Genomic DNA, 27,939 nt, shown 5'->3' with positions numbered 1-27,939 from the left:
GAAAAGTATATTGCTAAATATTAAATACACAGAAATATGTTTTGGTTATTATTATCGATGACCATTATTATTATTATTTATTTTACCGTTTTCATAACTACCGTATGCATATTTTTTTTCACAATATTTTAAATAACGAAATTATATAAGTATTATATTTGATTGTGATATTGATCGACTGACTAAAAAATATTTTGAAAAATATTAAAACATACAAATACGGTCTCAATGTTATAATGAGTGACGACAAAGTTTTTATTTACTACATAGCTTTTTTCTATAATTTCCTTTTACTTAATTAAACTCATAGTTTTAAATACACACACACACACACACACACACACATGCACACACACACACACACATACTTATAAATACTATATTTAGCTTACTATATATGATAAATTACAGTCCTTGTGACATTATGTAAACACACCATAAAACATTTATCCCACTACAATCAATCTAAAAGCTTTATTTGTATTTATTTATTTTAAATTAATGATTAAATATGCTGTTAATTCATTAATTACGGTTGGTGAATTAGTCAAGTATGACATGACATTAGCAGTTTAAGAGGCTGTAATTTAAACGGCCAAGCGGCTGTTTAAGCACATATTTTTGGGAAGACTTGAATGACATTAAATACATCAAACAAAAGTGACAAGCGTTTAGTGAATTGACTTCTGATTTGGCAGACGAGACAGATAGATCGATGTAAGTAAGTAAATGAATAAATAGGTATATAAATAGAGAAAGAGAGAGAGAGAGAGAGAGAGAGAGAGAGAGAGAGATGGACTGACCCGAGACAGCACATGAACACTGGCAGCAGTAACATGAGCAGAGAGGAGCGCAGTGGAGAGCCTGCATTTCTCCTACACATGGCCTCATCCTAACACACATTATCCAGCCAAATACACAGCACCAGAGAAAGAGAGAGGAAGAGTCATGCAGAAAAAAGTCCGACAGTCAGAAGTTTAAGCAACACATGAACAAGTGCTAGAGCCCAAAAGCGTTAATACTGTAAGTAAAAATCCAGAGCAGGTAAAGTAGGTGTGCGTTTAGATAAAGATACACTACTTGGTCAAAAGAATGTGGACACATGTACTTGCTGAACATTTCAATTCCAAATCACGGACATAAATAGGAAGTTCAGCCTGTTCAAATTCATTTCAAATCTGCTTAATAGGGTTCATGTCTTGTGCAGGCCAGTCAAGTTCTTCCCTACTAGACTCTTCCCGTCTTCAAAAATGTGACTGGATAACCATAAGCTTGATTTTATGCACCTGTCATATCTGAAACACCCAAAGCCAGTTAATAAAAAAAAAAAGGTGTCCACATTCTTTAGGCCATGTAATGCATGTTTTGTGAGATAAGAACATGTCAAACAAAGCCAAGCTCTCCCAAACCAAGATCTATCACACAGAGAGAAATATCAGATTCTTTATGCTGATCATGACTCAATGATGCACATACTGAGTCTCAGTGTGGTAGATCTTAGGCAATGACTGAAATGAGAGCAGGAAAAAAAAAAAAAGTGAGATCTAGGCATGATGCACATTAGGTCATGCTGACTTCTAGTTTGGTCTCAATCTGTTGTACAGGATTTTGAGGTGTTGGGGTGACTTACACTTGCATTGTTGTCAAAGCAATGTGTCGGACCTTTCCGATAGCGTGGGTTCTGGGCTATCTTGCAGGGATCTGGACCTGGAGCTGTGAGAACAAGTTCAGGATTCAAATCAAAACAATCGGATATCATTTGAAAGCGTAAGGGTTTCCCAAGGTAGCAGTGAATTTGTCAAATGTTATTTGTATTGAAACACGATTAAAAATCCTAACAGTTAGTACTGTAAGCAGATCGTACAAAAATGTACAGTAGGAATGCGATTGTACGAAATAATTTGTACGAATTAATAAGCCACCAATTCACTAAAATGTTGTTACATTTAGAATTTACATTAGAGTGTGTTGGACTTTAAAAACAAAAACCTGCTAGTCCATCATGGTTTATGCAGGTCTATTGCTGGTGATCTAGCTTTTCAGAAGCTAAACCTGTTTTTTTTCTAGAGCTACAAGGAAGTTGTGCTGGTTTATTTAGGACCAAAAATAAAGTTTTAACGTCAAAATAAAACTTTGCAATGTGTTTAACCATCACAAGTCACACATTTCCAAAGAAAATGAGACATTTGATGAGATAAACATGTTGGGTAATGACCTGAGAACTGATCAACTAATTTTCCAGTTCACTGAAATCAGATGTTGAAGAAACTGATTAACTAAAATGAAAGAGAGAGGGATAAACATTCTTGTTTTTTGTGGAATTGTCAGACGCAATGCATTTACTGGAAAAGCTACTTGTTCTAGTTATTTCTGAATTTCCTTTGCAACGCTGACAGTGACCTGATCAGTAATCATCAATGAGTTTCTCAAAACCAAACAGCATGAGAGAAGGATACAAGGCTTTTCTTCCTGGGAGAAACCTTTTTCACCATTATGACAGTGAATTTGCGGGTCTGCAACAATAAGCACCAGATTTGTCTTCGGAAGCTTTTCAGCTATGAACTGCCTGAAAACATAAACATGAAAATATGTACATATTACTGGCACAATTCACCTGAGATGAAGATCACCTTGATCATTAAGAACTGGGTGATGACTAATTAAAATGTAATATAACTACATAAACGTATGTAAAGGTCAGAAGCAATCAATATGTTTATATTGAAACTTTATCACATTAAACTGACAACCCCCCCTTTAAAAAAACAACAACAACACATTTTGTTACACGATTAAGTTCCACATTAATCTCACCTGGAGCAGTTCTGACAATCGACAGTCCCCTTAAAAGTTGTCTCATTGTTCCCAAAGAAATACTGTGTCTGCTCTTTAATGCAACTCTCTTTAGATGGTATTTCAGACAGGTCCTCATCTAGATCCGCTGTGAACAAGACACAATCGCTGTTAACTACAATAATTTAAATGCTTATTTGAGTTACTGTTGCTTCAGTGACTAAATAACACTCACTGAACTGTCAATCAGTCAATAAAAATAAGAATAATACAAAAAATCTACATTTCCTAAAGGACACAGAATACGGTCAAAATGAACAATGCCCCGATCACATTTATAGTCTTTGACATTCTGAAATAGAATATGTGGTCGCACGTGAGTTCAACATTAGTACTCATTAGCACCGTAGCTTTGGCAGTACACCAAACGACAATGAAAACAGGCGTCTTGCCAAACTGCAGTGGCTTAATCATTGTTTCATAGCAATACATGACTAAAGTCGGGATCTTACCTGCCTCAAGGAAATTAGGAAATGTGATGCTGACAAATAACTGCTGCAATATTGACCTGGAGAAATCGGAAGAAATATGGCTTTTAATAAGAAGTTTTTGTCCATAGGATGAACGTCTTTGGGTTCCAAAACAGTCCTATTCACTCACCAGGCTGCTGCAGAAGCCCACCAACCAATGTTCAGGATGTCAGCTATGGTGGGCTAAAAGGGACAAACAACATGTTTTGAACATCCACAGTGCACCTAAAATGTCCTTGTGATGTACCGTCCCAATTAAAATCAGCATAAACTCTGAGATGTCGGCACATTAAACTCTTATTCTCTCAGACATTCTTTTCTAGCTTTGCAAGTTGCATATCCGGAGCTGAGAAGCACCAAAACATCCTGATTTTTTTTGGCAGGGAGCCCTATTACGACCCTGCCAGACAGAATGGACCCAGTGCCAAACAATACGGGAGATATTAGTCGAAAGCTCAGCAGATGCATGCATAAATCCACAAACAAGGCTAAACGAATGAGGTCAGGGGACCATTAGCTGCCACACAAACTGCTCTGATTAGCACGAGAGAGAGAGAGAGAGGAAGTGGCTCTTTGTGATGATTCATAGTTGACTCTCTGTGTTGTGAGAGATTTAGTCACCATGTAAGACAAGGCCGAAATCGTTCAGGCCACAAAGATCAGAGAGAGTATCGTGAGAATAACTTATCAGTGTGATGGGGAACAATAATATGAAGTTTATTAATCGCATGACTAAACTTTATAGTCTGGTGAAAATGTGCTATGTAAGCAAATCCTTATTTGCAGGTGATAACTTTGGCAAAACACTTTTTAGAGAACACGCAAACCACTACTGGATAGACCTTTATTGTGAATAATTAATTGTTGGGGTTAAACGGACTTTATTTTTTGTCATAAGAAACTGATATGAATTCTAAGAAGATGAAACTCACCACGTAGACTGATCTGAGACCAGCGGCAGCTTTAGATTCTGTGGTGGGTTCACAGAGGGCCTGGTAGTCGTAGGTTATGTTGACTGAGAACAGGGATTCGTTGATCAGATTTCTCATTAGAGTGGGGTCAATCATACCGAAAAACTGTCCGATCTGAAAACAGACGCAAACACACCATTACTTAGAGATAGAGGGCATCATAGACTTTTGGATATAGAATATAGAACTTATAATGTTAATATATAGGGATAATTACAATTACTACAAAAAAAAATCACGTTCACAAAATTTTTGCAACATTTAGACAAAAAAATAAATAAAACAGAAATCTATTGTAACAGCTCAAACAGTCACTTTCAAATCAAGCTGCCTTATATTGGTCAACGTGATGAACTCGTGATAATCCCTTTTGTGAAATCTGTTTGGGGAATTTTTTCTCATCGTGTAAAATTTTCATTATTTCCAAAGTAACTGGATTTCACCCACAAAACTTTGCCGACATCCCAAGTGAACATCCAAAGGATTTTATCAGATTTAATATACTCCTGGGGATAATTTCGTGCCCCAAGAGAATAACTTTCATGAAGCTGCATTTTAAAAGGCAACAGGCACAAACTGTGAAGATTCACCATTGAAAAATAAAGTATACAAAAGCTATTTTTGTTTTCAATTAACATCATTTAAATCCACAATGAAATGTTTGTTTATTCGCCATTTGGTCTGCAGATGTACCGAGATGAGCTACAAACAGTATAAAGAGTTAAGCCCTGAATACACATCTGCTCCTGAAGAGCGAGTCATCCACTATGAGCAGTTTGCAGGAAGACAAAGTGCAGCTTCTTTTTTGGTTAAGCAAAGGTGTAAAAAAAAAAAAAAAAAAAAAAAAAAACAATACAAAAATAAATAAATAAATAAATAAATAAATAAAATAACAAACATATTAAAACCAAACAAAACAAAAAAATAAGCAAAACAAAACAAAAAACAAAACAAAGTAAAACAAAACAAAACAGAACTTTGTTCATATTTTCCATACTAATTCTTAGAGAAAATTTGCATAATTCTGTGGAATCAATTTAAAACTGCTTAAATGTGTTAAAAAATAAATGTACTAAATGTGTTTATGTATTAAATGGTGATGCTGTGTGTTTAAAGCATAGACTGTATAAAAACATGGACGTAGTGTTCGTGACGTCACCCACTGATTTCCGAAGAGCATTTTTGAAGCCAAAAGAGGGCAGAGGTGGTCGTCTGGTTGCTGAAACCACACCCACCTAGCTCGACGGCGGTGAAAGCAAATGGCAATCCTCCTGTCACTCAAGTGACCACGCCCTTAATTATGCAGAACTCTGAGTTATAAAAAAATTCACCCCTCTCACAGAAGGGCAGAAATAACTATTAGGGCTGTCAATTTTAGTTCGAAAATCGATTGCACAATCGATCGGACCAACCAAAAAAAGTTTCGAAAATGAAAATAGGGAATCGATTTTAACCAAATATGTACACTATTAATTTTAAAATAATGAAACAATTAAAAAATCTAGATGTAACAACACTCACAAATAAGCAGAGAAAGAAAATAAAGAATTCCGAAAGCGCAGTATGCGTTGCGAAAGTTAGAAAATACCAGCAATTTTACGCGCCTACAAGACCCAGTGACGTCGAAAGCGACCTCTGCTGCATTCACAACAAACGTGAATAGAGCGTCTGGTGCAAATGATTTCAATGTTAAGTCAATGTAAAGACGTATTTATGTGCGTCTGGAGGTCTCGCGGTGCGGTAGACGCAAATTTGCCTCATTCGCGCATATTCAGAGTTATGAAAAGGACCATTGCAAGCTGAAAGCGACCGGCTTTTGTGGTGGAAATTTGGCAGTAATACCCCCACCTTGCGCAGCTGTACCTGAGTGTCCCAGGGACATCAGTGTGGTTGGAGCATGTCTTCTCAACAGCTGGACATATAGTGAATAAAAAATGCTCTTTCTGGATTGCCTAAATCATAAATGCAGCCGGATTGAAGCCTGCAGTGATGTTTTTCTTTTGTAATGGCAGCCATCCCCTCTGCATATATATTTTTTCGAGGATGTTGCACTCCTGTTGCTGTTTGTTATTCTGCACGAAACTTCATGTCAATAAATAAGAAATATTGCTGACTTGTGCATCGCTCTCTTTAAGTTCGTCCGTTATTTGACGTTGAAAAAGGAAACGTCTTTTTTTAGACATGGAAAATTTTACAATCGATTCAATGAACACTTATGTCACAAAAGTGACAGCCCTAATAGCTATAAAGACTAAAATAATTTTTGTACCAGTCTGTAAACATGTTTTTTTATGCTGTAAAGTTGGGCATTTTGACATGGATTAACTCCCTTTTAGAGCCAATTTGATGAATTGCTGTTTTAGTCACTTCCGTGTTGGTTTCAAGAGAGGGAGCGGAAGGTTGCCACTTGGTTTAAAGAGTGTGGAGCCCACCGTGCTCAGGGGAACCAATAGGACCTGTTCTAATCTTATTAGGACTGCCTACTGAATTACCATCATTTAAACCCAAGAAAGAGTTGTCTGTGCGCCCAGAAAATCTGAGGTGTGATACCGACCACGGGTGTGTGAGGAATTAAAAAAATTGCCCCTGTTCTGGTTACAGTTATGAACACACGCAGCTTAACTTCCAGCTTTGTATTGCACGTAAGAATGTAAGAGTGTGTGCATACAAGACTTTAAGTCAGTCCAAAGGCGATATAAATCCTAGAGTGTACAGAACGGCTGCTGCGCCCCGTGCAATAACAGCCGTAATGAATGTGCGGTCTTCTCAACGGTTCTAGCCGACCCCTGGAGAGTCTGCCCACACAGAGTGGAGGAGACGGGATCTAGGGCACAATCGGTTCTCTTGGCTTCAGGCCTGCTGCCAAACACTCCGGCCGTGATTTATCCCACACACACTACGCTCTGATTGGTGTTCCTTGCTGAGCTTAACTTTAAACATTTACTCTACTGCTGTTGCCGGCGGGATGCAGGTGGGGTTAGGTGGGTGCTCTCCAGGGGTCAAAGAAGGGGAATGTGGAATGGAAGCAAAGCGGAGAGCTGCTGATTACGTAGGAAGAGAGACACACCATAGAGAGCTCCTTATTGGTCATGACAAGGAAGCCTCCATCGTCCAGAAGAAAGCAGTCCAGATTCTTGGAGAGAAAAAGAGAAAACCAGTTTTAGTTCAATTTAAAGTTTGTAGTCAGTAAGGTTTTTTTCTTTTTATTTGAAGAAATTAATTCTTTTACTCAGCAGGGATGCGTTAAACTGGTCGAAAGTGACAATAAAAGACATTTATATGCTTACAAAGGATTTCTATTGTCAAATAACTTTACATACATCAAAGAATCCTGAAAAAGGGTTCATTTTTCCACAAAAAAAATAAGAAGAAGCGCAACCGCTTTCAACAGTGAAAATAAAACATCTTTCTTGAGCAGCAAATCAGCATTTTAGACTCATGTGACACTGAAGACTGGAGCAGTGATGCTGAAAATTCAGCTTTTCCATCACAGAGATAAATAACATTTTAAAACATACTAAAAAAGAAAACAGTTATTTTGAATTGTATTCATTTCACTATATTACTGTTTTACTGTATGTTTGATCAAATGAATACCGCCTTGATGGAATTAAAGAGACTTCTTAAAAAAAAAAAATAATAATCTCACTGACTCCAAACTTTTAAAGAGTAGTGTATATAATATAGAAAATAACATCTCTGTAAATCTAACACAAGTAGTCACATAAATATGATCTTACGACATCGCTCCTCCTGCACCCACAGATCTCACCAACACACTGTGCAGTAAAAATACAGACAAATTCATATTGGTTAATCAATATAGTTTCGATATTTGTGTGCAACTCAAATATGAATTTGTCTGTAGGCAATATTAGAGATTTTAAAAATGTATGGGTATCAGTGGACACTGGACATGCTGAGTCATATTGGGTATTTAATTGTGCATGCTCATTTTTTTACATTTAGATCACCTTTGTCATGCATCATCTAATGCTCACTTGAAATTAAGCTTTAAAATCAATCAACAAAAATATAATACAATACCTCAAAATGAATATTAGTTTTTCAAACTGTGGCTTTTAGTCAACTGTGTAGCATTTAGATAAATGCATTTATTTGGGGGGGGGGAGTTAAATATCCTCCATTTATTGTCTATTCAGTATTAACCATAACTTTCATCACTGCATACCTAATTCATACAAATGGCAAACTGTCACTATTTAGATAAATCTAATAGATCTATTTAGATTGCACTCACATTAGGCGTAATCGTAGCGTTGATGAAGCTTTGCATCCAAGTCAGTACATCCAGTTTTACTCCAACCACTGAAACATACAACCAAAAGTAGTTTTGTCTTAAATTGTGTATCAATTCATAATCACACAATTGAATGGACATTCATTCTCACAACAACAAAAATTGGCAGCTTTCTGAACTGGCCACTTATGGTAAAGGTTGATCATCTAAAAAATACTGTTTGATTACTTGACCAGGCTGTTATATTGGTTTATCGCTAGATGCTTTCTTCTGTCTTTCTATCCCAGAGATTATCTACAGTGCTGTATATTCCCCTGGTAACTAATAAAACTATAACGTCGGACAAGACTCTAACCTGCTGGCTTCAGCATGAATTCATCAACTCTCAGGTCCATCGCTCTGCTCGCTAAAACTGAATCTTGAGTTTCTGATAAAGAGGGGACAGAACATATCCATTAAACCCTGTATGATGCTGTATGATAATCACAAACACATACTTACCATTGTTTGCATTTGGTGCTGATGTAAATATATAAACATCGTTGTCCAGACTTCTCTTGTAGAAACTAGACTTGTAGGTTTCTGCCTGTTCGGTCCATTCTGAACCAGCACTGCAGAACACACACACACACAAACACACACAAGTTTGTTTTTGTGAAAAGTGGGGACATCCCATAGGCGTAATGGTTTTTATACTGTACAAACTGTATATTCTATCGCCCTTCACCATCCCTACACTTAACCCTCACAGGAAACTTTGTGCATTTTTACCTTCTCAAAAAAACTCATTCTGTATGATTTATAAGCGTTTTGAAAAATGGGGACATGGCTTATGTCCTCATAAGTCACCCTCTCCTTGTAATACCTGTGTCCTACCCATCTCATTATACAGAGTTGTGTCCTGATATGTCACAAAAACATGCCCACACAGAGAGAGTGATCATTTTAGTCTAAATCCCTTATGTCTGCCAGGTATTCCTTTTTTAAAACTTTAAAACAAACCTTGCAGGATAGACTCTAGTGACACCGCCGTCTGTCGCCACAAACTTAGCCTTGATTCTCTCACTCCTGAAAACCACAAATGTAAATAAATCAAATTAGACCGAAAAAAAAAAACTGCTCTTAAAATATTTTTTTTTCCATCATTTATCATCTATGCTCTTTATGTGATGTGGAACACAAAAGGAGATGCTTAGCAGAATGTGCATGCTGTTCTTTTCCATACAACAAAAGCATACAGATGCCAAACTCCTATAAGAAAAATATAGCACCTTAAAATGCTTTTTCTTCTTCTTTTTTTTTCCATTTTGGAACTTGACAGTATATATGCTTTCAGGGTATGGAAAAAATCAGCATGAACATAGTTCAAAACATCTCCTTTTGTATTCCACGTTCATACAGGTTTGGACCATCACGAGGAGAGTAAATGATGACAGAAAATAAATTCAATTGGCCTTGTGTGCTTTGCATTTATAATTCAGTGCAACTCACAGTTCCTGCGCGCTCCAGTGTTTGGCCAGTTCAGCGGTGATACCGGCGTCCAGCAGCAGTCTGTTTATTAGCTCCATATTACCTGAGGAACCATACACAAAAAATAAACTTCTATTGACATCTCGCCATCCCTTTACCATCGCAAGTATCAAAATGACTCTCACAGTACAGGAGCAAAATCTAATGGAAGATCAATAGGCACAGAACACAGCTTTACGTCATTATAAGCTTCACCTTTGCCTTGATAAATGCATAAACACCTGTTGGTCATGAGTAAGAACAGGCTTCACATTCTGACCTTTGAGGCAACCGGTGCCAAAATCCTAAAGAAGTAGAACTTCATAAAAAGCGAGCAAGACAGCGACGCAAAAATGAGGCGGTGAGACGTGTCGCTGATTAATTTTCCGAGACGTGCAACACGATTGTATTCTTCGGCTGTATGAAACGGCAGAAAGTGTTCAAAGGTTTTTTTTTTTTTTTGGTGCAGGCATGTTCAGAACGTTCGAGTGCTTTATAACATCGCACTGCAGTTCATTACCACAAAGCCTTTTCGACAAAACACACACACTTCAGAAAGAGCAGCTGGCGTACGACTTTATTCCGCCCCCCTCTGCACACTGCATGCTTTCCATTAGGACCTGATTGAGAGCAGCGCAAGAACACAATTCAACTGATCCGCTTGAGTTTGACAGCGAGGAAATAATGGACTTAAAATACCAGTTCTCTGTGACAAATAGCCACAAAAATGAATGTGCAATGTTTAGCTGGTTACAAAATTGTATTGTCTATGCTCGTGAAGAAGGTTTATTCTTTGAGCAAAAAAAATAAATAAACATAATTGAATGAGTCAAAATTATTGGATTTCTGTAGGGTATAGAGAAATAGAGATCAACTTTTGGAAATAACATTTAATTTAATATAATTAAATATTTCAATTAAATGTGTTAATTAAATTAAATGTGTTTATTTTATCTTATTTTATTTTATTTTAGCAATGTTAGGGTTAGGGTTAGGCACATATCCCCTCTCTCTCTTTTTTTTTTTCCTGTGACATGTCCTGCTTTTCTTCTTTCACACGAGGTAATTGTTGCAGAATTGGGGGGCTGGGGTGGGTTCATAGGTATAAAGTATTACAGCCAAACCTACACATTCAACACATGTGCACCAAACCAAGTGATTACCGCAGAACCAGCTGATCCTGATGAGATCAAAGCGGCCCGCGGAGAGGAAGGTGAGGGGAAAGGGGGTGTCTTTGTGTGCGGGCAAAGGGAGGAGGTTTACTTAGCATTAACACGGTCAACAAGAGAACAATAAATATAATTCGATTCAAACTGAAATATACATAACAAAACCCCTAGTTTATTCAAGGAAAGGGTGTATAAGGACTGCATTTGATGTTAAAATTTAAAAAAAAATAGTTCTCTTTTTTAGCTAAAAGTATCTACTACTTTCAAGTATTGTTTTAATCAAGATTATGTCCTTATAAACTGCTCACTCCTCCGTTAGCAGCCCAGGAAATGAACTCTGAACCTTTAAACTAGCGGTATGAATCCCTGACCTCAGCTCAGCTCTGGATTTGAACCAGAAAGCACTAGAAGATACTCACACAGCGGGTTGTTGGGGGTCTTTCTGTCTATGTATTCGTTGAAGTCGATGAGAAATTGCGTGATGTTGTCACTCCGGGCTTTCAGGTCTGTGCAGTAATCCCTAAACCACGGAAAAGGAACATTTCTCGGAATCATTCAGAATAAATGAAAGCAATAAAAGCGCCAAACAACATGAAGCAAGGAATTGGTCAATATTTTTGGGTGAACTATCCCTTTAAGAAACCGACCTGGGTGCTATTAAAGTAAATCCATACTCTTCAAATTTGTCCACCTGCAGGCTTTCAGAAACTGAAAGAAAATAGAAAAAAAGAGATGTCAGAAATCAGCGAGATCAAAGATCGTTTCAAATGCGTTCTGCCATTACAGAGCGGAAAATAATACAATACAGATATATATAGAATAAAAACAGACCCCGAAGCTTACAGGTACATTCATAATGACCTGACAATGAAACATAAATTTACAGACAGCGGGGAAAATATATCTCTGAGCTTGCTGTCTAGTAATGCGGTTATCTGCGGTGACACCCTGCTGTTTAGGCACACGACCTCGCATGCGGGCGGCCCAGAGAGAGAAAGTTCACCAAAGTACATGCACAGCGATTTTTGAAAGCAGTAGATTAGAATAAAATAAAATAATAATCTCATAAAATAAAAAAAAGAGAGAATAGCTAAGCGAGGCTGAGATGTAGAGCAAGAAATATTTACGCTAATTATATATTTTAAATCTAATAATAGTTCACAAATAAAGGTGTCTTTCAAATTCATCATGTTCTCCAATATTCATTCTCCTGCTTTTATGCATGTGGGAATGTTTGTGAGTATGTTTGTTCTTTCAGAAACCAGGTGACGGCCTTAAACATGGGAGAGGTCAAAGGTTACATCCAGGTTCGAACGTGAAGGAAAAGACAAAAGGGAGAGAAAAAAAAACAGCACTTGCCAGTTTCTTCTGAAGGGTCAAATCCCGCAAAGAAGGAAAGGATGGCGCAATTTACCGGGTAAAGGAGGGAAAGAGAGGCAGAGAAAACAGGGTAAAACCACAGGGGTCAAAGGTCACCAATATTTTATTCACAGAACAAGCCTTGAATAAAAATATTGCACTCTCATCTAAGGCTTTCTGCTGGTTGTAAATTGAAAGGCAAGCGACGTTAATGAATTATGCATTCACATGGGCCAAGACAGATGACAGATGGAGAAGGGAAAAAAAATAAAATTCTGGTAATTAATTATAAGTGACTTTCTTTCAGATGAACATTGTATTAATGCAATAACATTCAGACATTTTTAACTGTACGAATACATTTTGTGGCCACTGTATTTTCTATTGATTTACACGAGACTCAATCTCTGTGATGGTGTCAGGTTGAGAAAAATGGTTTCATGGGTGTAAAATACAGTTTAGCAGATGTGCTGTCACATGAAAAAGCCCAGATCTGGTGGCAGACACGCGATTAGCACAGATTGTTATTGCGGGACAGTAACGCTAGAAGCCTTGAAGTTACACTGTCCTGTTAAAGTTAAAAAGAGACACACACATACCACATCCGCACCTGGACATGAACACGTGGACCCAACACACACACAGAGGACATGCTTTCTAAAGAGCAAGGCCTGTATTTTGTTAAACCGCCCCCTTTACGAGGTTTTGAAAGCATCCAGATGATTCAGAGAACGAAGGGGTGGAGACAAAAGCACAAAGAGTCACACTCATGCCCTTTGTGGTTTCACCTTCCAAACCTCCAGGAAAACATCTATTAAACATCTCCTGATGCTCTAACGCATACACACACACATTCAGAAAGACTCGGTGAGTAAATGCGACATGTCATGACACTCATACAGTTGACAAACACATTAAAGTTGCAAGGAGAGAACACATCTTAACTGCTTTACTCGGCTGGGAAACATTTACACATGCAATGCAGACATAGAAGAGTGAATGCATGCGTTTGTGTGTTATTTTCTGTGGTGGCTGCAATGTAGCCACTGGAAGTGTAGAGCAGGTGCTAGTAGTAGAGATAGGCCGATAAGGAAAAATGGAGTTTTAAAACACATGTGCCAAGTTCTTAGAAATGTCTCTTTGTATTCATGTCAGTTTCAGTTTTGAAAAACTAGACCATTATAGTGGTATACTGCGCATACACTATACCAACATAGAGCATTTTTTTACAATTTAAAGTTCAAATGTAATGATTCCAAAAATGTCCGGCGGTGAAACCATCAAGTAAAAATATATTTTCCTTACACCCTTAATCGGTGTGTACACTTTTTACCAGTATTTTAAATAGAGATTTCTAGATTTAAACAAATATCAAGAATTGTTATTCATGATTACCATTACTTGAACTCACCTTTCTATTTAAATAAATAAATATAAATCTGATATTTACTTAGACTTATTTTCTTCAACACACTGCTACGACGGTCTTCATTGGCCATTACATCATTTCCCATTTATGATTTCCAATTATGAGTCTGCACATGAATCATTACATGACTTTAATTTAGACAAAACTATGTTTTTTTTATATTTATATGTAAACAAAATTGCTCCTAATGTTTTATTTCTAAGAAATAATAATAACAGTAAAAAATTATTCCAAACTATTTAATAAGCTTTTCCTTTATATAAATACATTATATATATATATATATATATATATATATATATATATATACACACACACAATATATACATATACCATATATACAATGGTCCTTGACATTTTTTACTTAATAACCCCATAAATATTTACATGTTTTTTAATTTACTAATGTAATTAAAAAATAAATAAAAATTGTGTTTGTGTGAGTTGCATTTTAAAGAATTGTTGAATCAATTATACTGCCGATAAAAGGGTTTACAATATCCCCCAAAAAACTAAAACATTATCAGCCAATCTCTAAGGAGTACCACTGGACACTACCAGAAGGAAATAAAAAAAGGAAAATACTTACCCGAATTTTCTGAGAGTTTCCAAGCTATAGACGGACAGGGAACAGAGGAACGGGGGGAGAGATGGAGAGAAAAACAGAGAGAGAGAGAAAGAATGAAAGGGGTTTGGGGAGGGCAAGATATCGGAAAGAACATTAGGGATTTCACAATATTTTATTCAACCCCAGAAGCTTTGAATAAGAATATTGTTCAGGAACCGTAAGGGTTTCCCGAGGGGTGGGGCATTTGAGAATCGCTTTCCTCTCTCAAAAGCCACATGAGAGAGAACGAGAGGGTAAACATGGGCACAGAGGTGCATCTGGAAGAGAAACCTGGGTTAATATGCACAAGGTGGAACGCGTTTGTCGTTAAAGAAGTCGTCGCCCCGTCTGGAGCACGCTCATGGAGACAAACCACAACTGAGGAACCATGCTGATACATCTCCGGAGGAGGCGAGGGTGTCGAAAAAGAGATGTGAAATGGACAGAGGGTGTAGGGTTGAGCTGTAGAGGACTCTCTGGATGAAAACCAGAAGCTCATGCTACGGCTTCTGGCCTCTGAGGCCAAGAAACTGGCGTTCCGATCTCTTTGGTAAAGGTGCGAGAATGTGACTTACGGTACTTACATTTGGCCTGAGAGATGGTGTCTAGTATAGTGGCCCTGATGTAGCTGACACTGTAATCAGGTAGAACTAAAGCGAGACTAGAAGGAAGACACAAGAAATAAACGAGCATAAGGAGCAGTGGACTTCAAGACGTTATAAAAATTGAGAAATGAACATCCTGTTTTTTTTTAGCTTTTTGTCCATGTAGGTTGAAATTTACAGATTCCAAATATAAGATTCACACATAAGAGATTTCAAACTCAAACTTGAATGACTAGTGTATTTTGATCATCTGTGTCCTTATGGAAGAAGCTAAGTATAATGTCAAATTTCTGTAGCACACTTTTCAACGTAACTTTAAACAGTGCCCCCTAGCGGCAATGAAAAAAAAAATAAGTTCACTTGCACACCAAAGAAACAAATACACCTTCACAACATAAAAACACTTAAAAACAAAACCACACGAGTCAAAAACAAAGCAAATCAAAAGAAAAGCAAAGTAAAAAAAGGTAAAAAAATATATTATTATTTTTTAAATTTAAAACGACGAAAGCAAAGCAATTAATAAATAAACAACAACAAAAAAAAGAAAAATAAATAAAATAAAATAAAAAGGGTTTCTCAGACCTGTAGTTTGTTTCTTCGACTGGAACCCAAGTGTAGGTTCTGATGCCTCGGTCTATGTAGCGCTGCAATAAGAATAAAATGACACTTAGTGGTTTAATGAACTACTGATCTCTGTTTTACTTCTGAATAACTAGCATTGTATAGCCCTTTGGTTCTCAGCTGGTAGGCTGCAAACAAAAAACATTTAAAACTAAATTTTTTGATTTGCTGTTGATATCAGGATGTGTGGCTAATCCAACTCTGCACCATTTAAGTGCAATTTCATCTGTCATTTGTTATAAGAAACATATAATTGATTAATATGACAAGATAAACATAGTTTCTACCAACCAGAATTATTAAGAAACTAATAATAAATTACAATGAATACATTTGGGCCTTTTTTGTGCCTTTGTTCAATTTTTAAAAATTTAAACAATCTATATGTTTAAAAATAAAATAAAACTCTTATAAAAAAATACTGGGTTCTGAAGCAAAATCAGCTGAGAAGCACTTCCTGTTTAAAGCAGGCATGATTACCTTATCTTGAGACTTCGTAAGTGTTTGGAATCTCTTTTGATCCTTCTGAGCATCTATCATACTTCTTCTGATCTACAGACAGACAGAAGTCAGACAGACAGATGTGTCATGTATTTATTGCTGTAAATACAGTATGTTACTGGATCTTCAGAACTAAAACAAGAGACTGTTTCCATTTACCATTGTATTCTAATACCCCCTTAGTCACTCACAAGTGAGAAAAAGTCATTTGGGTTGTGAAGTGAGAAAATTATATTTTTTATAGCCTACATATTATGAAATCTTTAATCACACAGGACTGCGAATCAACTTTGCTGTTTGTTGATACTTCAATAATTATTTTGTTAGGACTTGAACATCTGTACAACAGAGCACAAGTAAAGTTACAAAATCAATTAACACCAGCCTGTATTAATTTTAATACAAGAGAACTCGCATCTGAACGCTGATTATATATTTTTGGGCTTAATGGGATAGTTCACTACAAAAATTTAAATTCTGGTATCAGTTACTCAATCTTGTGTCAATAAGATATTTAGAAAAAGGGTTTTATCCATTAAATGAAAGTCAGTTGTTTTGAACCCCATTTACTTTCATTGTAAATAAATAATAATAATAATAATAAATAAATACTTAATGTTTTTTTTAAGGTGTGTGTTCAGCATAAGAAAAGACCATTAATAGTATAATATTATATTATAATATTGTATGTTATTGTGTTTTGATGCCTAAACTAGTTTTAGTATTAGTTAGTATATTAGCATTAGTATTAGTCAGAATTTATATTAGTATCAGTTAGTATTTTTTAGTTTTATTTTATTATCTTAAACTTTTATAAAAAATTATAAATGTATAATTATAAATTGTAAAAAATTATAAAGCACAGATTTAATTCATTTAAAAATGTTATGATTATTGGCTTTAAATTATCAAGCTAAATTCAAATATCAGTGCATGCTTAAAATATACAAAATTTTAGGACTGTAAAAAAGCAAAACAATAAAACTGTATTATATAAAATGTGTATGAAACTCAAAAAAACTAATCAAATCTGTAAATGTAGGCCTTTGTGTGTGTGTGTGTGTGTGTGTGTTCAGCATAAGAAAGAGCATAAGAAACAACAAGTTTGCTCTCACCTCCACTTTCATTTCATCCTCTAGTTCTGCATCCAAGAAGTCCAATGTCACGGGTTCCTGAGATTTGAGATCCTGCAGGCAAACAACAACAACTTTCAAAGTAATACCATAAATCAATACTGGACACCATATTTGTGAGCGGAAATATTTACCAATGAGTCACTTTTTCCTCGAAGACCTGTTTCTCAGCATATCTACTTGTGTTCCACACAAAGTGTTCACTAATCCCATGGAGCACTGACTAAACATTTACTAATTGTCATGCATATGTTTTGAATAAATGCTCTCTTTGCAGCTTCATCTGGGAACTAAACAGAACGATTGTTTGGACTGCACATATGATATTTATTACAAAGGACAGATGACCTCTGAAGATGTGGGTGGCCTGTGTTTTTTCATCACAACCTGTACTGAAGGTTCTTCAGCCACGCATAACTGATCATACACACGGTTATGTGCAGCTACTTCTAACTTAAGAGAAAGAAACAGAGTGATGCATGAGCGAGAGTCGTACCTTTGGTTGAAGGTTGGGATGAAGCAGCACATAGCCGTTGGGGTCGATGGCAAAGTAATATCCGTTTGGTCCGAGCTTTATAGAATAAAATACAAGAGCAACAATTATTCTGTATCATTTGATAGGGTGTTTTTTCTACTGTACCTTTAAAACTGCTACATGTAAATGACGTTTCTTATTTTTTCCATGTTCGTAAACACTCCCACCAGGCTGGCACAAGCAGTTCTTCATAAGTTTAAGGCTTGGATGATTATTTTTTGTTGCTCAGTATACACAGACAGAAAAAAAAAAATCCCATTCTCCACACATATTGATGCCTAGTATAAATAAAACTATTAAAACATATAATACGTGTCAAATATAGTGCTTATAGGGTTTTCCAATCTATGCTTTTATCTTGCAGATGGGTTAAACATTGTATGTTTGTAAACTTATTTATTTATGAATAAGTGAGTGAGTGAGTGAGGGTCCCAAAGAAAAAAGAAAGTAGAATATTATTTACTTTTAGAGAATTAAAAAAAAATGTTATTACCAGTGCTAAATGTATTTTTTAAGCAAATCTCAAAATGAACATTAATATTGTAATACTATAATATTTTATGTTATTAAGTTTTGATGCCTTAATTCACTTGTAGCATTCATAAGAGCTGGTTTTAGCATTAGTGTTAGTTAGCATTTTAGTATTTTTTAGTTTAGTTTAGTTTTATTGAAACAAACATTAAAACACTAAAATCAAAACATTTAATTTAAAATGTAATTTAAAAAATGCCATAATAATTATTGGCTTATAAGTATCAACCAAAATGTAAATATCAGCGCATCCTTAAAATATTCAAAATTTGAGGACTGTGAAAAACATAAAATAATAAAAGTTTATTACATAAAAAGTGTATAAAACTCATTGAAACTAATAAAATCTGTACATTTAAAACATGTGAACTAAAAGAAAACAATCAGACAAAAAGTTGTCCTTGCTTTCATTGAGTATGTATGTTATAGTCTATTTTTAATATTAAGCTTTTATTTCAAAAGAATCAGGAAAATGTTTTAACATAATATAATGCCTTTGAATGTATTTAGCATTGAAAAAAAAAAACTCGAGGAATGCAGTAGCACTGGTAACATGACCCAGCTGTTACAGGTCAATGCAAAACTTATGCAAGTTCTTCGATGTTGCAAACTATCGGTCGTAAATTAAGAAGTGCAGATCGCACCCACATGCTCTCCCGCCTTACAGTGTAATGTGGAGTCAGTCTCTTGATGTCATCCAGAGACACGTCTATGGCCATCACCCCCAAAATCAACTGGCTCTGGTCCTGAAACTGATAACAAGAACTTTAAATTAGATCGGGTTCCACTTCAGTTCATCTGATTCACTGTCCCCAGACTCCACCTTATTCTTGTCTTTACTGCTCCTGGTGCTGGTCTTATTGAACACTGGCAGAGTGCCTGTAATCACAAGGCCCAATTCCTGCAACACAAATACAAACACAACAGCTATTCAATACTTCAGAATCAGCCTGATTTCACAAATCTACTAAATATAGAACATTTGGCATACTAGAGCGTCCACATAAACGTTGGTCCACTGCACAATTTTTGCATTATTGTCTTCCTTCACCATGGGCCTACCCAACACATCCAGGTACTCCTGCATGTAAAGGATGCTGGTTACTATCATAGATGCTGGACAGAAGTCTCATTTATGTGGACAATGCACTTGTCATTTACCTGGGTGTTGATCCTGATGGCTCCAATAGAGGGGATCTCATAATAATAACCTGCAAGGGAAACACTAACAGCTTAATACATGTTCATATATTGCACACATAACAAGTCTCTCACATTTTTCTAGCATTGAATTTCAGTGTCTTACCTTTGTTATTGCAAGCCATCCACTGAATCGGCGTTTTGTCATAGTTATGCTGGCCGACAGAAAAGGTGAAGATACGAACCTGACAGAAGAGAGAAACAAAGGATGCTGACATGACTGTATTGGAAAATCATGTGTATGTATGTAACTATTAACTATACTTTCTGTACAGAAACATTTCTCATTGCTCACCAAGGCTGCATTTTGAAAACAAAAACAAAGCAAAGCAGTGATATTGTGAAATGTTATTAAATTAAGTTATTCCTGTGATGGCAAAGCCCTCCTTAAGAAGTGTGGGACACAGGTCACATCCTGGGAAGCTAATGCCAGGAATCGCATGGTTTGGCAGCAACTTTATCAGAATTCTCTTTTTATGAGAACGAGAGAATTGAAAAGGCAGAAGAGAAAGCAGGCCATGCTTGTTCCTTTCCCTCCCCACCAAGACCAGGAGAATCTTTTCACATACCCTTTCTGCAAACGAGAGTGTGCTTCTCACATCGCTCTATATAGTCATCAAAAAGCCCACAAACTATAGGAGAACTCATCATCATATCATCTATCAACTAACATCATCGAATGCGATGGACTACCAGAGAGAGAGAGAGTGTGTCTGTGCATGCATGTGGCTCCTCACCTTCTTGTCAGAGTTGAACTCATCAAAGATCTCTGAGGCTCTGTCCTCTCCTCCGTCAGTGAATAGCATGATAATCTTGTTACAGTGCGCTCTTGTGACATTAATCTACGAAAGGAAGAAATAGAATACATAAATGTGACGCCACTAGCTTTAAAATTCACTCAAAATCTTAAACAGTCTGAAGTTTTGCTGAGCAGCCTATGACTAGCACAGTCCACAAGATGGCGCAATAAACTAAAAACTTGCCTTTAAACAGATTAGACGGTTTAGAGGTTCTGGATCATCTCAATATTTCTGAGGTGTAAAAAGTCATATTATAGTCCCATAATATGCTACATTATATATACTTACTGAGGAGAGTTGCTTAAAAGCTTCCTTGAAGCCGATTTTATAGTCAGTGGTGCCATTCGCGGTGATCTTCTGTACCGCCTCCTTCAGAATCTTCTTATTGCGGACATTTGCTTGGACCAGGTTTTCAAAGCAGGCGACCGACTTGGCTGAATTGTTGAACTGAAATCATATAAAAGCATTGTAGTTAGTTTGCAAGATATATGTAAAAAGCGATGTAAAACTGTGAGGTGCGCCTTGCATACATGCAAGCACTGTTATGAAATCACTTTGCATCATTTAGATGCAAGGCTCTGTTTGGGTCCTCTATGTTAGTCCCATGGATCAGTGCCAGCAATACACTTAGAGCACTGCTGGCTAATTTCATTAATGCCAAGCTAACGTCACACAGCTGGAGTCAGGCTATAAAATACAAGCATAAAGCTATTAAAAGATATGGAGGAAAAGCATTAATTGAAAATATACAAAACAACTCCCTTAAAAGCAGAATATAGAGTTGGTTATTTTTAATCCTGTCAGGAGTCTCATGAACAAAATGAAATAAATGATGCATTTCATAAAATGAATGGCACGGCTTCTGAAGCAGAGGATGATGGGAAATTTCAATAATTCTTTGGCCTGCCGCCTCAGCGGTGCATAACTGAAAACGCAAAATAATGAACCATGACGTTATGGATGCTTGCAGGCTCCCTGCCTCTTTTTCCCTCCAATTTTTGATTCCTACTCAGCAGGAATCCAGATATTTTGAGGAGCGTCGGAGGAGTTTGTCATGCAAACCCTCTGAGCGACACACGTATCTCCTGAATACTCACAGAGACGATGTTGACGTAATCATCATCGGAGAGAGTCTCCAGCATCTCACTGACGGAGGTGCGAATGAGCTTCAGTGTCAGACCCGACACGCTTCCACTCCTACAGAGAATAGCACAGTCCGAACATGTATGTTTCTATATAATCACTACCATTCACAAGTTTTATTTGTATTTTTTATTAGTTACGAGGCTTATTTGTTTTTTTTTTTTTGTTTTTTTTGCAGGTAAAACTTAACCTTAATAAAAAAAAAAATAATAATAATAGCCCAATTATTAGCCTAATATCAGCTTATAATAGCCCAAAGAGCTGATACCTCAATAACTATAGGTGGAAAAATGCTGAGTGGAAACTGAACTTAAATCACTCACTAAGTTTGAATGCTGGCAGATAACAAAAATTCCCAACACCACATATAGAGAAGACTAACCCCCATTTAGGCTTTTAATGGCCCCAGAACTGACATGCTGGATCAGATTTTTATGGGTTAATAATCACTCTGTGATTCCAGCGGGAGGTGTGTGGACTTTAGTGTTTAGTCTAAACTACATTGATTGGCTAAAGCTGATCTACACTAATGGGCTCAATGCCCAGGAAGCACAACACCATCATCATTACGGCTGAGAAATAACAGAAGCAACTCTTGAAGGCCAACTTTTCGAAAACAACAAAGCTGAATTACATCTCTCAATTGGCTCTGCCATGCTGTCTTTAATCAGCGTCTATCTCTCTATAACGTTGATAAATGTCTCAGAACTAAAGCAGAACTATCATGAGCTCTTTAAAGGCCATGTTGCAAGGTTAATTTTTCAACGAATTTGTGCAATTTGCTTGTTGGTAATAAACATTTAAACTGTTATCCATTGTATTTAATTTTGTTGGGTATCACAAAACGGAATATAATACGAAAAAGTAGGTACTATGTTACAGCGGTCTCCTTTCCCCTCACAATGCATTGCATTACGTCACGTTGGGGAGAGAATTTACCAAAGCCCGCCTAGAGAGCATTGAGAGTGACTAGAGAGAGACGAGTAGCAGACGAGAGTATTCAGATTATAGATAAATAGATAAATACAGATATAGCTATATATAGATAGATAGACTAGATATATAGATAGATAGACAGACAGGGTGACAGATAGGTATCTACCAACAGCGACCAAAACGCTCTACCATGGGACAGCACCGCCCACACAAGCACCTGCCAAACACAGCGACACACACACTGCTACGTTTGCAACAACATTTTCACCGGAGGGAGAGATAAACGCTTAGAAACGTCCATATAGCTAGCATGACGCCTTCTATTTCTAGATGACAAAGACAAAGTTTACCAGTTCTATGACACTATGAACTAATGTCATGATCACTGCCACTAGATATAAAGAAAACGTTGAATTTTCACTCGGTGCTATTCAATGACAGTAAAAAATAGTCTAGCTCCAGTGCTCATTGCTGCGTTGCTAAATGATACCAACTCACCAACTCTCCACTCATTCTCCTCGGACCATGCATTTAATTAGCTTTGACGGACATCAGTTCTTGGTAATTCCTCATTTACCCTCTCACGTCTGGCTGGTTCGACATCATACATGTTAGCTCTTGCCACATCTTCCTCATCCCAGTCAGTCGCTATAACGTTAGTTCTGATGCTGCGTTCCAAGCAGGTTTTTGAGCTCGTAATCACTATTTCATACCACGACTAATGACTTTGTACCATTCGGGGCAAGTTACGCCAAACTTTCTGAGCACAAGGAATTGTAGCTAGATTATTTATTTTATTGCAACGTTACATTGACCTAAAATCGTTTTTTCAACGTGTACCACTGCATCCGTAGGCAGTATTATTCATAGGGGCTGCCATCATTGTTTCGCGTGCTGTGTGACGTCAGAACTCGGAACTCGGAGTACATCGATCTAGTACGAGTTCACGGGTGGGAAGTCAAGGGGTTTGACTGCTGTTCCAGTGCACTTTCACGGGTTTAAGGTTGGAAAAACATGGGTTACGAGTTGCCTGGAACATGGCATCATACTAGGCTGAGGCTACCTTTCCTCCATTTCTCCCCAACGTGACGTCATCACCGAGTTGCGTAAAAAAAAAAAAAAAAAAACGTTAATACCAAAAATTTAAAAAACTGGTCTTTAAGACCATTTTTGAGACATTTTAAAAATGATATACATATCTTGAGTGATTTATGTACCCATTAATCGAAAGTGGTGATTAACCTGCAACATGGCCTTTAAGTAGACAGTGTGGAATTACATTCTGCTGGTCTATGAACTATAACGGTGAATCATAGAGACTTCACTCACGCGTCCACAAGGATCAACATGTCTTTAGGTGAAGCTGCACCTTGGATATACCTGCAAACACACAGACACACACACGCAAGTAAAAACATCAGGCAAAACAACTGAGAGAAATTGAAGAAAAAACAGTACTTGCTATCTCTCTCACAAGCAGACACATATAAACTCCAGCATCACAGGTTTGCTTACCAGGGCCTTCGGCGTACATCATACAGGTCGATCTTATTTGGTGTGCTCCTCGTGTCAACCCAAGGGGAAGCTGGAGCACATGGGAAAATGAGATATTAGGTTTATTATGATTATTATCTTCCCAGCCTTCTACAATCACTTCTAATGAAGAAGATAACACAAGTACCAGTCAGTGTGAGTAGAAATAGGTTTTATGCACCTATTTTATAAGAATAAAATAAGAATGAATAAATAATAAATAAAAAAACACACATATATATGAATGTTATGTTACATTTAATTTAGAATCTTGGTTTAGTATTTAATATTAATTATAACAATAATAATTTTAAATTAACTGAATATTATTTTGATACTATTAGAAAAAAAAGAGGTGATTAAAGTTCTACAAACTTCTACTATCACATCTAATAAAGCAGATTAAATATTTTCAAGTATAGAAATCTTTAAGTAGACAGGTTTTATTGGTCTGTTATACGACAACAAAATAAGAACAAACAAAAATAATCACAGTATTTAATACTTAATAATTAATTTTACTTATTATTGAATTTAAAAATTCAGTTTGGTATTTAATTTCAATTTCATATGATGTAATTCAAATAAGTGTAATATTATTTTGATGCTAAAGAAAAAAAAAGGAAACAACAGCGGTGCATCATCTTAAAATATCAGCTTGCATTACATTTATTATGCCAATAAATAATATTATTCGAAATCTGATGTCATATAATAGTCATTTAGCACTTATGACTTCCCTTTCACTAACATGATATTGTCAATGTTCTCAGCACTTATTTTTGCTTTTTCAGTTTTTATATCCTGCCCCATTTATTGTGTTCACCCTTATCTCGTTAGTCCAAATGGCCACCCTCAAGTACCATCAGATGAAACGCATTTGGGACAGGAACAATGTCCTGCAATGGCTGCATATACAGTGTCCATGTGCTTTCCATAGTCTCTGTGTTATTGTAAAAATCGGTAAATAATGAAACTTCTTGATAGCATGGAGTTCCTATTCATTCCAGTGCTTTACCTGGGAAGTATCGAGCCAGGCCAGTTGCACTGCCAAACACCTGCCAGAGGAGGGACGGGTCATTCTCCCTGTTCTTCTTGAAGACTTCATCTAGAGCCGCAGTCCAGTTGAGCTCATTCAGGATTATAGTGGCTGTAACAAACACGTAAACATAAAGAATAAATCCCATGCTCAACATAAAGCAGTAAACTCAAGGGATTTAACTCGAGCTGGCATGTTTGTTTAGAACGAAGCTCTCAGAAAACAGCAAACAACAAAGTGAACTATTAGCTAATGCAGTTCTAATGGAATAACAGGAAAATTGGGACAGGTTTTCTTTCTTTTTTTTTTCAGAGAATGTCATAAATGGACACTATGTCTGCTGTAATTGAGAGTGATGATAACATTTTAAAATGAGCCCTGGCAAAAATATGACATCACTCGCCATGATGCCACATGATTCCTTCCCAAAAAAGCCCTTGATATCTATTTCCTCTGTAGGTTTAGTTTAAACGTTACGATACTAAATTATTATTGGAATCATTACCACTTTGACGGCCTAATTCTGAAAGGAGCCGGTGTGTTTGATCCATTGGGACGTTTTTCACTGCCTTACCAATGCTACCCACTTCCTCTATCTATCAAGACTCCTCCCAATCTAGGTGTGTAATCAATACAGGCTTTCTCCATCCCTCATAAGCAGACCAGACCCAATCGAACATCTTTAGAGGGTCCATCAGCAGCCCAATGGCACATCCCATCTTCCTCTATGTCAACCACTTCCTTCCAGTCCTTCCTGAAATGCTCATTCTTTGGCTAGAGTAAACAATATGTATGGAAAAAAGTTTACAAAAACTTATTGGGAGAAAGTATGCTCAAGAGAGTAAATCATAAACAGTTTGTAACCAAACAGCGATCACCCATTTAAATCGGCATGTCCCGTCCATGGCGAAACCTCAGTGCTCCAAAATCCTGTTCCTCAAAATTGCACATAAATTCAACATCTTCTGATTGCGTTAAACTGTGTACAGTTTATGGGTACAGACAAAGTACAAATCACCTGTTGCTAGAAATTTTCATGCCCTGTTAGGACACTAATAGAGAGTAAAGGAACAGCACCCACACACACACACCACATCATCTCCTTACATACAGACTCTGTAGGTCAGAGGTCAACAGTACAAGTAAAGGCTGTCACATACAGGAGACCAGTCTATGAAGGCATCACAATTTACTGATCCTAAAGGAAGTGCATTAGTGAACGAGAATGTAGCTGTTCTTTGGTGTGTGTGTGTGTAATTTTCAGTCAGATTAGATGTGGTTTCACACCCCTTCCTGTTGTTCATATATCAGGCTGTCAGTCTCCAGGGTTAAACACCACACACATTCTCATTAGCTAACACCCATTCAACCAGCTCTCTCTCTCTCTCTCTCTCTCTCTCTCTTTCTCATATCTCTATCAGCTTCTGTCTAGAAAATGAGCACAAATAACTTCAAGATCAAAGTCCCGTTACAAAAAGAAACTGGAAGTATACAACAGTACTTGGGGAAAAAAGCTGGAAATAATATTTGGGCAGTGATTCTAGAGACGTGACCTTATACATGTTACACATCAAATTACACAAATTATCTAAGTGACATGCACAAATGAAATAGAAAGAAAACATGTAGCACGTATTTTTAGAGCTTTTTTTCTGGATAACTCCATGTAGTGACACATTTGTGAAATATTCATCATCATCACGTTATAGGACGAAAATGAATACAAAATCACAACTTGTCTTCATGTCTTTTTACTGATAGACATATATTTCCCATGTGGTGGAGATTTTATATATTTCCGAAAAATAAATATGATTTTTTTTTTTTTTTTTTAATTAATAAACAGTAGTTCACATAAAAATGATTAAATATATTATATATATTAAACCGTAACAGGTTTTATAGTAATCATTACACTCACTGACACAAATAAGTATTGGTTAATAATAATACCTTTCGAGAACCATGGTATGTAATATATAAGTATCACCAGATCATACCATCATTGCCATGGCATTTTTTAATGCGAAACTGCAATAACAGAAACTTTCTTAATTAAGGAGCGGCTGCCAACTGTGAGCGAATCCTTTTTTTTTTCTCTTCATTTTTTCTGACTGTCAGATTACGACAAATTGAAACAATTTATAGCTCTATTCAATGAGAGTGAGAGAGAAAGTGAGAGATTGTCTGGAATATGATTTTTGACTTTCATTGGTTTAAATGAATCAGGGCAAACAGTCAACAGAAAAAAAAAATGATCTGAACACTACGAGCACAGCTAGAGGGATCCATGTGACAGACACGTCATCATGCTCACTCCGTCTCACACACACTCTCTGAGCATGTCTATGGCCATCTTGAGATTGTGATGATGGATGACACACTGCGTTGAGCCAAAAAGCACAGATTCATCTCTTAATAAGACGCATACAGACAGCATAGAGCCCCCAATAACACACATGCACAAACACTAGAATAATCTGCTACATTAAAACAAGGACACAGATTAGATGAAAAACTAAATACTGGCCGAAAGCTTAACCCAATGGCTGTCGCTGAGTAGCACTAAGCAATGCTGGCGAACAAAGAGTATCAGGCGGAAAACAAAAGGTACTAAGAGTCATTTGATTTGAGTAAAAGTAGATCAAGAGAGACAGCTGGACAGAGCGAGATGAGTCATATGATGAATACGGCTGCTTCAGTCCTCATCTAGAACACAAATATCACATCA

General features: G+C 36.7%; 1 protein-coding gene across 4 annotated transcripts in view; it reads right to left on the bottom strand.

Annotated features, from left to right (window-relative positions):
• Nucleotides 1-27,939, bottom strand: part of cacna2d1a (calcium channel, voltage-dependent, alpha 2/delta subunit 1a) — a 69,728-nt gene that overhangs the window by 2,547 nt on the left and 39,242 nt on the right. The window contains exons 7-40 of one of the 4 annotated variants that reach the window (XM_026209654.1): nt 25,188-25,319; nt 24,152-24,221; nt 23,966-24,016; nt 21,655-21,754; nt 20,846-21,004; nt 20,495-20,599; nt 19,864-19,942; nt 19,719-19,768; nt 19,549-19,638; nt 19,381-19,458; nt 19,223-19,309; nt 17,988-18,062; nt 17,474-17,545; nt 16,338-16,409; nt 15,819-15,880; nt 15,213-15,289; nt 14,611-14,634; nt 12,593-12,601; nt 11,881-11,941; nt 11,653-11,753; nt 10,047-10,128; nt 9,558-9,623; nt 9,057-9,166; nt 8,911-8,982; nt 8,556-8,623; nt 8,035-8,073; nt 7,362-7,427; nt 4,256-4,408; nt 3,454-3,506; nt 3,306-3,361; nt 2,815-2,941; nt 2,457-2,566; nt 1,631-1,713; nt 804-892 (exon numbers count right to left, since the gene is read on the bottom strand). In XM_026209654.1, the coding sequence (XP_026065439.1) occupies nt 804-892; nt 1,631-1,713; nt 2,457-2,566; nt 2,815-2,941; nt 3,306-3,361; nt 3,454-3,506; nt 4,256-4,408; nt 7,362-7,427; nt 8,035-8,073; nt 8,556-8,623; nt 8,911-8,982; nt 9,057-9,166; nt 9,558-9,623; nt 10,047-10,128; nt 11,653-11,753; nt 11,881-11,941; nt 12,593-12,601; nt 14,611-14,634; nt 15,213-15,289; nt 15,819-15,880; nt 16,338-16,409; nt 17,474-17,545; nt 17,988-18,062; nt 19,223-19,309; nt 19,381-19,458; nt 19,549-19,638; nt 19,719-19,768; nt 19,864-19,942; nt 20,495-20,599; nt 20,846-21,004; nt 21,655-21,754; nt 23,966-24,016; nt 24,152-24,221; nt 25,188-25,319 (2,728 nt within the window). The remainder of the gene's footprint in view (nt 1-803; nt 893-1,630; nt 1,714-2,456; nt 2,567-2,814; nt 2,942-3,305; nt 3,362-3,453; nt 3,507-4,255; nt 4,409-7,361; nt 7,428-8,034; nt 8,074-8,555; nt 8,624-8,910; nt 8,983-9,056; nt 9,167-9,557; nt 9,624-10,046; nt 10,129-11,652; nt 11,754-11,880; nt 11,942-12,592; nt 12,602-14,610; nt 14,635-15,212; nt 15,290-15,818; nt 15,881-16,337; nt 16,410-17,473; nt 17,546-17,987; nt 18,063-19,222; nt 19,310-19,380; nt 19,459-19,548; nt 19,639-19,718; nt 19,769-19,863; nt 19,943-20,494; nt 20,600-20,845; nt 21,005-21,654; nt 21,755-23,965; nt 24,017-24,151; nt 24,222-25,187; nt 25,320-27,939) is intronic. The other 3 variants (XM_026209657.1, XM_026209656.1, XM_026209655.1) reach the window with 3 other exon arrangements.

The sequence above is a fragment of the Carassius auratus genome, chromosome 29 (genome assembly GCF_003368295.1).
Source record: "Carassius auratus strain Wakin chromosome 29, ASM336829v1, whole genome shotgun sequence".
In the NCBI taxonomy this organism is placed as follows: domain Eukaryota; kingdom Metazoa; phylum Chordata; class Actinopteri; order Cypriniformes; family Cyprinidae; genus Carassius; species Carassius auratus.
Note: the sequence above shows the minus strand (reverse complement) of the source record. Positions and strands in the feature narration are given on the sequence as shown.